The following is a 13119-nucleotide window of genomic DNA, read 5'->3' as shown; positions in this document are numbered from 1 at the left end:
CATATGCATTCTAATGCAGTCTTTATTTATATAATTGGTTTCTTTTCCCAAGATGCCACTGCCTTCATTTCATGGTATAGATGTGTTTCTAAGACTGAATAAGGTCAGTATCTGCAGGATCATACCACTGGCTGTTGGAGAAGCTGGAAGACTAGTGGGATGAATGATTGCAGAGACAAGAAGGATGAGTCTCATGGTTACATCAATTGAGTTTAGTAGGTTATTTTTCTGAACCTCGTTTGGCCACTTTAAATGTGTGTTCCACAGGCAGTCAATAATTCTGGGGTTTGCAGACAACCAGCTTAAGCCTTGTTAGTAAATTTTTAATGTATTTGCCTAGGTTTTAAAAAGCCTAAAAACTGGACACAGAAAATTTATGTTGCAAGCCTTGGCCAAATCCTTCATGGTTCATTAGCAGGGCTGAATAGGTTAGATACATGGCATAATCCTCTGTCATTTTATCCAGGAGAGCAGCTCGAAGCAGTACTGTGTGTGTTGTCATCTGTGTGTGCCAGCAGAAGTAGCAGGGAAGCACTCCTCATTGGTTTGCATAAGATGGAAGAATCAAGCGACTTGGAAATGTGCTTTGGTTTTAACACTGAGCTCAGGCAGTTGCAGATGCCTTTGGGAGTTCTAGACCTGTTACCTGGCATTTTTTAAAGTCACTTTTCTTGCCCTAACCTGTCTCAACTTGATGTCACATGCTAGTCCAAACCTCTAAATGGGTCAGATCCCAATCATTCCTCTCTCTTGGTCTTTCTTCATGGACATTTTTTCTGGGCTATTATCTTTTTCCCTGCCACATCTTCAGTTTTCTCCCCTAGCTCTTTGAGGCTTTCTGCCATGTGAATCCTTTGTTGGTTTCTGGGCCGGTCAGTGCTGTGTTTCATCGTTTTGTACTGCCTGCTTTCCCTTGACAGACAGTTAGTTGCTGGTAATGTCTTTCAGGCTACTGCTCTTACACTGGTGCCTCTTGGGACAAATGGCTTGTCCCTTCCCAGGTATATAGAGTCACTAACAGGGCACAAGAGAAGAGACATGGGACATACAGAATCTGTCTCTCCATACTCAGTTCCTATACTGCCTAATGTGTTTTAACAAAAACTGCAAGAGGTCTTGTTTGCCTGTTCCTACTGGAGCATGCCTGAGTGGCTTGAGAGGCTGGCTCAGTCTCAAACCTGTCCATGAGTAAGATCTCTCAGTGGGTGGTAGCATGTATGGCACAGATGGTGTCTTCAGAAACGTAGGTGCTAGATCCTGACAAGATTCAGTGAGCACGTGCTAGGTGGTTTTTTTCTCTCCTCCCCATTTTGGAGTTTTTGTCTTGACACGGGGGAAGAAAAACCCACTAACAAACAAAAAAGCTTAGGTTTTTCCTAGGCTTCCTACTTGAGTCTTTCAAAAATATTAGGTAATTATGCCTTCTTATCAAAGCATAAAATAAGTCAATTTATTTCACTGAAGCACCAGACTTCTGCAAATATTCAGCTTGGGGACAAGCATGTAGCATTGCACCTTGAAAGCTAAAATATGAGACATTTGGCAATATTTAAAGAATTTGAAGTCAGAAATGTATAAGGAAAGAGGTTTGAATAAAAACAATACTACCAGTTAAATCTTTAATTTAGAAGAAAAGGTTTTCTAAAAAGCAGTTAAAGTTTTTTTTTAATATATATGTATGTATATATATGTGTGTGTGTATATTTATATACACAGTATCAGTAATTAGTTTTATTCTGAATTAGATTGTTTTTTCTGGAGAATTCCGTCTGTGAAGTATTTTTATACCCTTAGTTACAAAAACTGTTTGCAACTATTTCTTTGTCTTGACTTCTTCAGTCCAGCTGGATCTCAACAGATGTTTTTATATGAGCAACCATAAATATCTGCTGGTTTTTGTTACTCATCTTCTTGACTTTGAGTCTCTGTATATCGCTCTGTTATTCTTCTCACTTGTATGAAATAATTGTGTTGCTCTGAATTTGTCATATGTTGTGCTTATTTTGTATGACAATTGGGGCCTTTTTGTCAGGCCTCTGATGTTGCTGTGGGCTTTATTTTCCAGTTCTGTACAAAATGTCTTGATATTGAGAGGTGGTGATCTGTATTGCATTATGTTGTTTCTGATCAAAAGGGTTCACAGGTGAAATAGGAGGAAATAGTTCATTTGTAAATGAACTTTTTTAGTTGATAATTTACTGTATTAATGTTTTCCTAGCCTTACGGTTGTATATTGCATTCTAAGTGTTTTTATGTACTTGAACTTTCATGTGTTTATAGGCTTAGTAGGGAGAAAAAATACCAGTGAGTATAACAGCCTCTGAGCATCCAGTCTGCAGGGTACCAGGTTACAAATCTTACCCTATTAGTTACACTTCTTGGAGGTGACCTGATACGCCATGGTTAAGATTTCCTACAAAAGTGATGAGCCACTGAAAGGCTGGAATATTGCTGATTTATAGAGGCGGGGTAATTTGGGATGTTCAGCTGGGAAAGGAACGGGAGTGGTAACAAGCAGCAGTAGTGGTAGTAAAGGCAGAAGCAGGTTCCACAGCAGACTTCCCAGTGTGAGTCAGTGAATGCACAGCATACCAGCTAGCTGTCAGGAGGAACCCAAACCTGACTATTGCAAGAGAGTCAGGGTTCATGTTTATCATGCAAAGTCATGTGGTCTTACTATATCTTAACTTGCCAACTTAGCCTTAGTCCAGAGAAGATCCTTTGCTGCAGTGCTTAGCAAAAAAAAAAAAAAAAAAAAAAAGACAAAAAAAAGGGGGAGAGAGAGAGAAAAAACAGAAGGAAAAATAAAGAAAATTGTGCAATGTCTGTTTATGCCTTCATCATGCCGAGGAGACACTTAACAGTAAATAACCTATGTATACCTGAGGTAAGATACTGTTTCTGCTTTCCCTGCACAGTGCTGCTGCAGCACGGAGCTGATCCAAACATTCGGAACACCGATGGGAAATCTGCACTGGATCTGGCAGACCCTTCAGCAAAAGCTGTACTCACGGGTAAGATGCATACATCTCTCAGCAGTGTAGCCCGAGTTTTTGTGTGTATAAGTTCAGCATCAGAAGAGCCTTCTGCCTTTTGAGATTTTCTGTTGTGTAAGAGCATTTTAAAACTGTCTTTTACCAGCTTTCATGTTGATGTAATTGTTGTTAATCTGCTGTGCTGCTATAGGTTTGCTTATTCTACTTATGCTAATGCTGTAATTTTCTGTTATAATATCATTTGTTATTTACTGTATTTCTCTGGGGTTTTTCTTTTTAAGTGATACCGGTAGACAGATTGAACAGAATCCCCTGGCCCCTGAAAAAAAAAATAGGAAAAGAATCAGGTCAATTGTGTTAAGACCTTCACTGTTAGGCAAGCAAGGACATTTGTGTAACTATAAAAGTATCTAGGATCTGAAAGACAACCTGCTACTGATTGCAGAGATCAATATTTACGTTAGATTTTGCTGCAGATTCACATGCTGCTCTTTCCTTCCTCTTCCTTGTTAGTCATTTTGGGTTGAACCCTTTCTCATCTACCAGTTTTTTTCTTTTTTAGGTGCTATTAGCTGCGAAACAGTGTTTCATGACAATATCCTACAGATATAACTTTGTTTTTACAGAGCTTTGATTTTTTTTTTTTTTTATTAATTAACTGTTGTGGCATACAAGTGAGCATGAAAACTATAATATAGTAGCTTGTCAAATCAGTATCAAGAAATACATGGTCCTCTGTGCTGATTTGACATCTAGGAAATAATGTTTAAAACAAAGTAATATTGAATTTTAAAATATATACAATTAGATTTATAGAAAGGGATTCAGCAGCTGAGGTTCATTTGCAAGAATAGCTGTTTTTCTTTTGCCTTTATTTTCCTTATTCTCTCTCTGTTTTTATTGATAGCTTAATTTATAGGTTATATGCTATGAAACACCCGTATTCTTTCTTCAGATTATGTTCAGAGCACACCAGCTCCCTTCACTTTGTCAAGAACATTTCCTCATCTTCTTTTTTCAGTGCGCTGAGTGCTATACATAATTATCTACAGTGCTGCAGTGATTTCAGAGTGCCTTTGGAACAGTGTACTTTAAATACATATGATTTACTTTAATTACTCTGTCAAATTTAAACATGTTCCTACAGTGTTAACACTGATGTTAGCTGTGCTAAGCAGGTTAATCTGATTTTTGGCTGTTAATGGGTACAGCTGTACAGATGCTGAAGACAGAGAGTGCAACAGGGAGTCAGTGTACCTCAGAAGTGTCAAAGGATATATGCCATTTACTTGTGGGGAGCTTGACATACCTACAGTGTGGGGGTTACAAGCCCCAAGCTACTCTTCAGGCTATGCAACTTCAGGGGATAGTAGATTAGAAAGTCTGTGACCTCATGTCTGCTCGACTGATTTCTCTGGGCACTAGATCACCTTGTGCTTTAGGCAGGGGAGAGGGCAGTGTGTCATAGCAGACAAGTAGAGATGGATTCAAATAAGCCCTCTGAGAACACCCTGTGAAATGCAGCCAGCACCCATCTATGGGCTTGCCCCTAATGCCTCACATACATCAGTGACTGAAGCTGTCTGCAGCCAGTGAATGTTACCAGGATGTGCATACAGACCCACATTGTGCTATATATGTGTTTAGTTGTTCATAAAAAGGCATCATTTTTGTATGTGTTTGTTCTTCCCAGCAAGAAAATCAGCTTTTGTTTTATCAGCTTTGTCCTCAAGGTGGCTCTTAGCTACACAGGGCTCTGTGCTGTGTACCTGAGTTTCAGACTGTGCAAACAGGGCTGGACTCAGGCTGTAGCTGCCATGTGATGCACAATAACTGAAAAACCTAACACTGGAGATGTCATTTAAATGGAAGATAGCTATTAAGAGATGTATTTTTCTGGGTGTTACCCTGTTTTATCGTCTCTCTGTTAGGCTGCTATTTCTCATGCATTTTCCATATGTTGTTAACTTCAGGTCTTGCTTCATCCCTCTGGAAGAAGGAGGCTTAAGGGATTTCTTAGGATCTCTCTGACTGGGGATAATCTTTAGCTACAGCAATGCTTTGCAATTAGGTGCATCAGAACTTAAAGGTATTACTGGATTAAGGATGAGTAGGATATATTAACTTAATTTTCAGTATTTAGTATTGAATGGTGGGATTTTAGGAATGCTCATATTTAGAGCTTTTGGAAGGACAGTCCATAATTTGTTAGTGTATTTGCATCTTTAAGCAGCATGCATGCCAAGGTTGCTCTCATTGTTATTTTTGATTCCTTTTTCTATCTGTGTCTATCACAGAATGTCCTGGGTTGGAAGGGACCTTAAATATCTAGTTCCAGGCCCCCTGCTGTGGACAGGAGGCATCTTTCATTGAACCATCTTGCTCAGAGCTCCATCCAACCTGGCCTTAAACACTTCCAGAGATGAGGCGTCCACAAATTCTCTGGGCAACCTGTGACACTTTCACAGAAAAGAATTTCTTCCTTACATCCAACTTAAACCTACCCTCTTTCAGTTTGAATCTATTCCCCTTTGTCCTATCCCTACACTCTCTTGTAAGAAATCTCTCACCATCTTTCTTGTAGGCTCCCTCCAGGTACTCTAAGTCTTCAATTAAGTCACCCCAAAGCCTTCTCCTCTGCAGGCTGAACTGTTCCAGTTCTCTCAGCCTTTCCTCATAAGGGATTATGATAGACTGTATGACCATAGTAGACTTTTCCACATTGCTGCTGTATTAGTTGTTGAAGAACATGGGTTCCTCTTAAAACTTTTTTTGACCAAGTATTTGCATAGGTTCGTGCATCTGTGTTAATTGCTTTGCAAATGAACTGTGATTACAGTGTCCCTTTGACCTCCAACACAGCAAAAGTAAACAGAAAACTTGTTTGTAATTGATTAAACCTTTTCAATTTGACAAAGAATTCTGTATGTGTTTTAAAAAGGAAATTCCTGCTGCATAAAAAGCATTTCTGCTGTTCTGGCAGCAAATGCTGAATCCACAATGACTCGTTCTTTTCTGTCTTCCAGTCTAGAATAATGTATACTCTCCTTTTCACCTGGATTGCAGAAAGGAGATGTAATGCAGTAGTTTTTGGCATGACTTCTAGCCATTTTCCTGCAACATCCTCTTAAAATGTGTTTTATAAGGACAGATACGTAATGAAGATGAAAGGCTAGTATTTTGATGGAAATGGACTTTGAAAATTTCTTTGTAGAATAAAGAGAATTTTATCGAAATTAAACAACCAGTAACATCTTTTTTAAAAAAAAAAAAGTTACATAATTGAGGAATCTGCTTTTTACTGCCCAGAAAGCAGCCCATTTTCCTCCTTTCATAGGATAGGCAGCATTTGTGTGAACCAAGCACTTCATGTTTGAGAGGGTGAATATTTTGTTTCTTCTTATTTAGCATCCCATACTCTTCCTGAATCATGTTGTCAGAAAAAGAATTGTAGTCCTCTTTTTCTCTAGGCTGAAATGGTACTACAGGCTCCAAAAACGTATCACATCAAAGAACATCTAAGAGCTGTTAAACACACCAGATTAATATCCTAGTTTATTTTATTTTAGTTTAATTGTCTTTGGGGTGTGTGGTTTCTGAGATGAGGACTCATCTTTGTTGCCATACACAGCACTGGGGCACTCCCATCCAGAACAGGGCCTCTGGGAGCTTTTGCGCTGCTAGTCATATTAGTCTTCATTATTTTCTTACCCTGATGATTGCCTCTTTAAAGATTAACATAATTTATATCTTCCCTGTACAGTATATGACGAGCAAACAATATTGTTAATGATTTATGTGAATTATATATAATTTTTTTTTCACACAGTGATGCTTTCTTGCCTCTTATTCCCCATATTCTCTACTATTCAGAAATGCTTTCTTTATGTGAATTGTTGTTCTTTGTATTCAGCAGTTTCCGAAGGAGCTGTTAGCAGGAGCTGAAGGCATTTTTGTTGGATAATATATTTTTGTCTGCTTCATGCCAGTGTTTTGTGGGGTTGGTTTTTGTTGGTTTCAAGGATTACTACCTTGAAACAGATCAAAATGAAAAAAGTCTGAAAACTGCTGCATCTCTAGATTAGAAGAAGATTTCTTAGGTATGAAATAATGTCTTGTTTGTTAATAGAATCAATTTTCAAAATTAAACAAGACTGATCTTCCTGCTTACTATGGAAATAATGTCTTTTACAAACAAGTGCTTTAGGTCCTATTGAGCATTTCTCACTTGAATTTTTTGGATGTGGAGGACAGCTTGATGAGTGAAAGTATAGCTGGGCTAAGGTTACTAGAGGTGTTAATGAGGATTCATGTTTTCATCTATTTGTCGTGTCAACTTATTAATTTAAGCAGGGAACATAGTTCATATATTGAAATATGTTTGCACAATTCTTTTTGAAGTGAACTGCCATTTATGCATAATTTTCCTGCAAGGAAGAGAAAAATCTGATATTTCACTACAGTAAGTTGACTGAACTTCAGAGAATGGAAAATGGATTTTAGGTACAACTTACCCATTTTAAAAATAGCAGTAAGAGAAGAAATTTTAGTTTGTTAATTTTGTTTTTCCTGTGACACCTTTGCAGCTGGACTGTATCAAATCCTAAACTATTTACTTCTGGGTTGGTGTTATTTCCTTCCTGGTACTCTTAGAACATTGAAAGCCTTCCAGATAGACAATAATACTTCATTTTGGGAGGTGCTAACCTTCTCCCCCTTTCCTTTAATTGATCTAATTCTTACGTAGTGTGTGCTAAATCAGATCATTTGGACAAGGTTTAGCTTCTGTCTTTACAAAACAGTATAAGAAAAATCAGAACAAAAGGAAAAGTGATTTCTTGATAAGGAGGGCAGGTGCTACTAGAATGTTTTGGGCTACCCACTTGTCTAGGTCATTGTCCTTTCTGATGGTAACACTGGATCTGCTGCCTTACAGAAAGGAGCAAGAAATCCCGCAGTTGAGGAATATCACTGACCTGCAGAAAACATTCACTGCATTTCGTATAAGCTGTTAATACTCATCTTGAAGCAAGAGGTCTGAAGAGCCTTTTCCAGAACTTGCTTGAGCTTTGAATGTATGTTTTTGTGATGGTTACTTGTTTAGCATTCAGGTGGTTTACTCTTCCTTTTTTACCGAGACCTAAGAGGAGGAAATAAACCATATTCTCTAGTTCACTGGTATGAATGCCATGTGATGCTTTTACATTTGGAGTCCATGGTGATTTGTTACATTTACTTCCTGGAGCATTATGAGGAGTATCAGCTTTCCTTTGGGAATGCTGAGGCCATTCCTCTTCCAGTCTTTGGAAAGATGGGAAGAAGGTACTTGTGGCACAGAACTGCAACATAAAGTCTACCATTTTGGTGGCCCTCATCTAGAAGCTCTAGTTCTATGGGTTTTAAATCTCATCTTATTTTTAGAGACTGTTATAATGATGACTATCTCGATGCATTTATAACTGTATAGTTTTTAAAAATCTCATTTAGTGTATGGTCTAATTCCCATTTTACTTTTTGAAGAAAGTGCACAGGTTGTTTAGCAAGCCAGGAGTTCAATTCCATTTTCTCTCAGTTCTGGCACGGTCACATTTCAGTTCTGTTCCACGTTTCCTTTTTTTTCTCATTGAGAGGGAAGTGGAAGAAACGGTTCTCTCTTTGTTCTAGGTGTTGTACTGTACTTGGTGTGCACATCTGCTATATTTCTTCTTCAAGAAGAGCAGTTCTTGATCTTTAAACTGTGGACATATGAAGTTTCTCCTCAATGGAAAGGAAGTCGCACTTTGGTGGTACTGCTGGAATCGCTGATTCTCTTTCCGCTTCCAGCACTGCATTATTTCAAGATAATGTATTTTGATTTGAGCACTGTGCTCTGGTATAGCTTCCAGTTGACTTCTGGAGTGATGATTTAATGGCTTTCATGGCATTTTGTTATTGCCGGTTTTATTCAGGCTAAGTTTGTTTTTTATTATGTCTCTGATTGCAGAAGAACTAAATGGTTTATGGGAGCCTTTAAAGCAATTCTGAATTCTGGAGTTTGTGGTTTATATTCCAGTATAATTCTAGGTGATTTGTGTTATGCATGCAGTGTTTATCACTTTGTCAGTACTCCATTTTGTTGCTCATTCCCTCGGTTTCTTTTAGGTACTTCTAGCTTCTGCTGTTTTTTTCTCTGGTAATTAATTAATTTAAATATTTCCTTCGGTGTGGTAGGTTATTTCACACAAGTTGCAGTGTATTTTATCCTAAAGGAAACAAGTTATTCCAGCTTTTACGTGTCTGAAGTGTTTTGGTTCTGACTCCATGACTGCATAATTTCTTTAATCTCTTATTGAGGGACTTGTGCAAGGATTTATGTGAGCTGGTGTGTACTTTTGCTGCCTCAAGTCTGTTTCCATGCCTTAATGTGCTTAGATTTCTTCCAATTGTAGCTTCAGCTTTGGGTGCTCGTTTCATAGGGCTTAATTTTAGGATAATACGAGCTTCTCTCTTTCCTCCTGCTCCATATTTTAAAGTTAAGTGCAATTATCCTTATCTTTTGTTTAAGCTTAGATGTGTATCTTGAAGTGGTTTCTTTGGAATGTGGGTGTCAGCCTAAATCAGACAACTTTTCATTCTTCTCTGTAGCTTCAATTTAGGCAAGGAGCTAAAAGTCTGTAGTCTGTTGTGTAGGTAGTCAAGTAAGAAGAGGCACTGTGGGATTTAGGATTGGTGCTTTTATGAAGAGCATGGTTTTGATTTACACCATCCCCCTGGCAAGGATTTTCACTCTTTTTTTCTTTTTACTGTTATAGCAGTTCAGTAGTATTTCTCTTCAAATGGAATCAAACTCTTAAGTAGCCAAAGGAACAAATTGTCTTTTCAAAGTTTTCACAGAGCACCTGAATCAGGTGTTTTTGCTTTCTTTTTCTCAGTTCTGCTGTTATAGACTTGTGGATGCTTTGAAAGCTTTCAGAAACCTAATGTACACAAATTTATTTAGCTTATAGTTCACGCTGAAATTTTACAGCGTCAAACCAGAAAAAAAGCATTTCTTCCCAGGGTTTGTTGTTATTCATATGGACAGAATAACAAGTAAGATCTCCGTAGCTTGTAAGTAAAGAATACAAAATATATTTTTCATGCTGCCCTGGGAAAAATAATTGCAGAACTGTAAGTAAGAAGCCTTTCTATTTTCATAGTGCATCAGAACCCTCATCTTCTTTTTGTTGCTCTGCCTTGAGCACTGATCTATCTTATACTTTATTGATTTTTTTTTTTCTTCTCTAAATGTTGATTAGGTAATTTAGTTGATTAAGTTTAGGCTTTGTTTGTTGGGTTTTTTTAATATTCTATGTTGTACATTTCTGATTTTCATAGCAATTTCTGCTATGTCTTATGACCAAATACAATTTTAATCTCTACTACATTTTTCCATTGTCTATGGATAACCATCCTGGATTATTGTACCAAAATGGTGTTTTCACACTCTGTACTGCATGCAATAGTAAGGCAGGTGCAGTGGCAAGAATTGAGTGGATGGAGAATGTTATATCATGTACCTTCTCATTTATTTGGTTCTGTTTGTAAGTAGCAATTTTGGCTATTTTAATGTCGTTTTTGTGTATGCTTGATTCTAATAAGTAAGCAAGCATAGAACTCTTAGGAAAGAATTTTTAGCTGTCAAGAAAATTCCTGCATACAAAAGCTTCCATTGCCTTTCTATCTTGTACCATAGCTTCTAGAGCAGTCTTTGATACTTGTTTTCTTTGTTTAAATATCGAAAGCGATGAACCAGTCACAGCTGAAATCTGTGGAGTCCGTGAATTTGTGGACAAAACATTTAAGATGATGTTTTTCCAGGTTTAACAGATGAATCTAAAAGAATGCTAATGTTGCATAAGGAAAATATACTGACTAGAAAATGGGAGAGGTAGACAATCTTAATTTTGCCTTTTGATGCATGTATTAGGACGCACCCTGCTTATGAGACTGCTTACTGTTCCCAGCTGCCTCATTCAACAGGATGGATGGCTGTTCTCTGGACAGGGATCAGGACTGCACAGTGTGGTTGTGCTGGGCACTCTTTCTGTACAGAACTGCTGTACCAAAGTTGTGGTGAGAGTGGGTGTGTTCTTGCCACCTGATAATTGCTCCTGCTGTGGTGAGTAATGGGCACAGGATGCAATTCGGGTTCTGTGCAGCATAGGGCACCTTGTTGGGTCAGAAATTTTGTTTCCCCTTTAGCTTTACTACCCATGTGCTTGATATAATTTAAGTTCAAGTACAGGACTTTGCCAAGGAGCTAATACTTGAAATTTAAAGGGACTTGAAAATTCTCTTGTAGATCAGAAAATTGATACTTAAGACTGTAACAGTGCTCTGAGGATTTGTTTGAAGCTCTTTGCAGCTTTCCATGCTCCAGGTTTTGTATTGCTCTTTTGCTGGGTTTGAAACACACCATGTGTGTTTGTCTTGGATAACCCATTTCACCTTAGGATGCTCTGTCATAAACTGATTGGTGATGTGCACTGGATTCTGCTGCAAAGTTGCTCCTTACAGCAGTTTCTATGTGGTTTCCCATTTATAAATTAAGCAGGTGTCCTGCAGATAAGATTTAGTTTGTTGTGCTGGCCTTATTTATGGTACTGATTGCAGAGAGTCAGTTAGGGATCCTGTGAAAGTGGTATGGTCATAGTGGAATGCACATACAACACACAGGTTGGCTTTAGCATGCATGGAAAGTCAACCAGATATTGGAGGGGAATGTGTTTACTATAAACAGACTCCTGTAGCATCACCTTTTTTAGACTTTCCCAGCACTCTCTTTTATTCCTGTCCCTTATTTGTGTAGGTATCTACTCACTTTCCCTGCATCTGTGTAATCGTAACAGTAGTCTTCAATAGTTTAGACATATGGACTTGGATTTATCAAGTTGGCCATACTATGCATTTTTTCTAAGTCTGAAATGCGGCAGAACTCTTGGGTCATTCAAATCTCTCTTCTAAAATATCTAGATATTAAAGTTTCTTCTCAGAGAGAAAAGAGTTCTATGTTGTATTCAAACACGTAAAGTATTACATACGAGCTTTGTGGACAGCACAAACACTTTGTCTTACAGATGTGGTGAATTTATAATTAAAAAAAACTAGATTGAGATAAGCAAGAAGAATTTCAGCCTGAAGGATTCAGAGTTGGCAGAATTATGGTTGGGAATTAGTTTAAATTATTAGTTTAAATCATGGTTGTTAAGTAACCTTTAGTTTCCTAGCAGCTATCACAAATGCTACCAGCTCTGTCTACAACTGTTTTATTGTAAAGAGTCATTTCCTTGAGTTAAGCTTGTTTTGCTTTCATGTGGTGCTGTACTTAGACCACCTACCTTGAAGTCTTTCAAAATTAATTGGCATAGAGAACTTTTATAATTGTAGAAATATGTAATGGAAATGGAATTGACCTGACTTATTTGATGAGGTGATCTGATTCATTAGGCTCAGATGCAGTTTATATTTCAAATGGCTATGGGTTAGATCTTTCTTTGTTATACAACACTTCCCAGAGATGAAGGAGGTACGAGAAGCTTACACTTATTGTCATGGTACTTACACTATCACATAGGCCAAACACCACAGGTCTGCTGTGCATCTTTTGTGCCATGACACCAGACCGGTGTGCAAACATTTGAGGCCATCCACACAACTTGTTCTGTTGAAGGGGCAGTACATGGAGGAGACAAGGGAAGGGGTAGGAAGGTAATCTAAAGCAAATGGCTGTAACCTCTTCCTCATTGGGCAGGTTGCAGAGAATAGTTGGAACCTGTAAGAGACTCTGTTTTCTTTCTGGAAATATTCCAGATACCCCTCTACAGTTGACTGTGGCATCATATGGAGTGTTAATGTGGAGTCTTGGTACATATATCTCTACTTAAAGAATGTCCCACCTATAAGACTGAAATAGAGCTGCATTGCTTCTGTTGTATTTTATGTATGCTTTTAACTCTGGAGAAGAGTTTATGCTGTTTAATACTGGGGCTGTAGTGTGTGGGAGTGTTGTAATTCTCATGTGCACACACGTGTGTGTGTGTTTATATTATCAACAAAAATGAGGCACTTCTAGGGTTAGGTAATGACAGTATTATTTTTCATA

The 13119-nt window shown here is 38.0% G+C and overlaps 1 protein-coding gene across 2 annotated transcripts in view; it reads left to right on the top strand.

Moving 5' to 3' along the window:
- TNKS (tankyrase) overlaps positions 1-13119 on the top strand; it is a 129092-nt gene that overhangs the window by 25706 nt on the left and 90267 nt on the right. For both annotated transcript variants that reach the window (XM_058837379.1, XM_058837380.1), the window contains exon 3: positions 2919-3014. In XM_058837379.1, the coding sequence (XP_058693362.1) occupies positions 2919-3014 (96 nt within the window). The remainder of the gene's footprint in view (positions 1-2918; positions 3015-13119) is intronic.

Source organism: Poecile atricapillus, chromosome 4 (genome assembly GCF_030490865.1).
Source record: "Poecile atricapillus isolate bPoeAtr1 chromosome 4, bPoeAtr1.hap1, whole genome shotgun sequence".
NCBI classification, from domain to species: Eukaryota; Metazoa; Chordata; class Aves; order Passeriformes; family Paridae; genus Poecile; species Poecile atricapillus.
The sequence above is the reverse complement of the archived record's forward strand: the minus strand, read 5'-3'. Positions and strand labels throughout refer to the sequence as shown.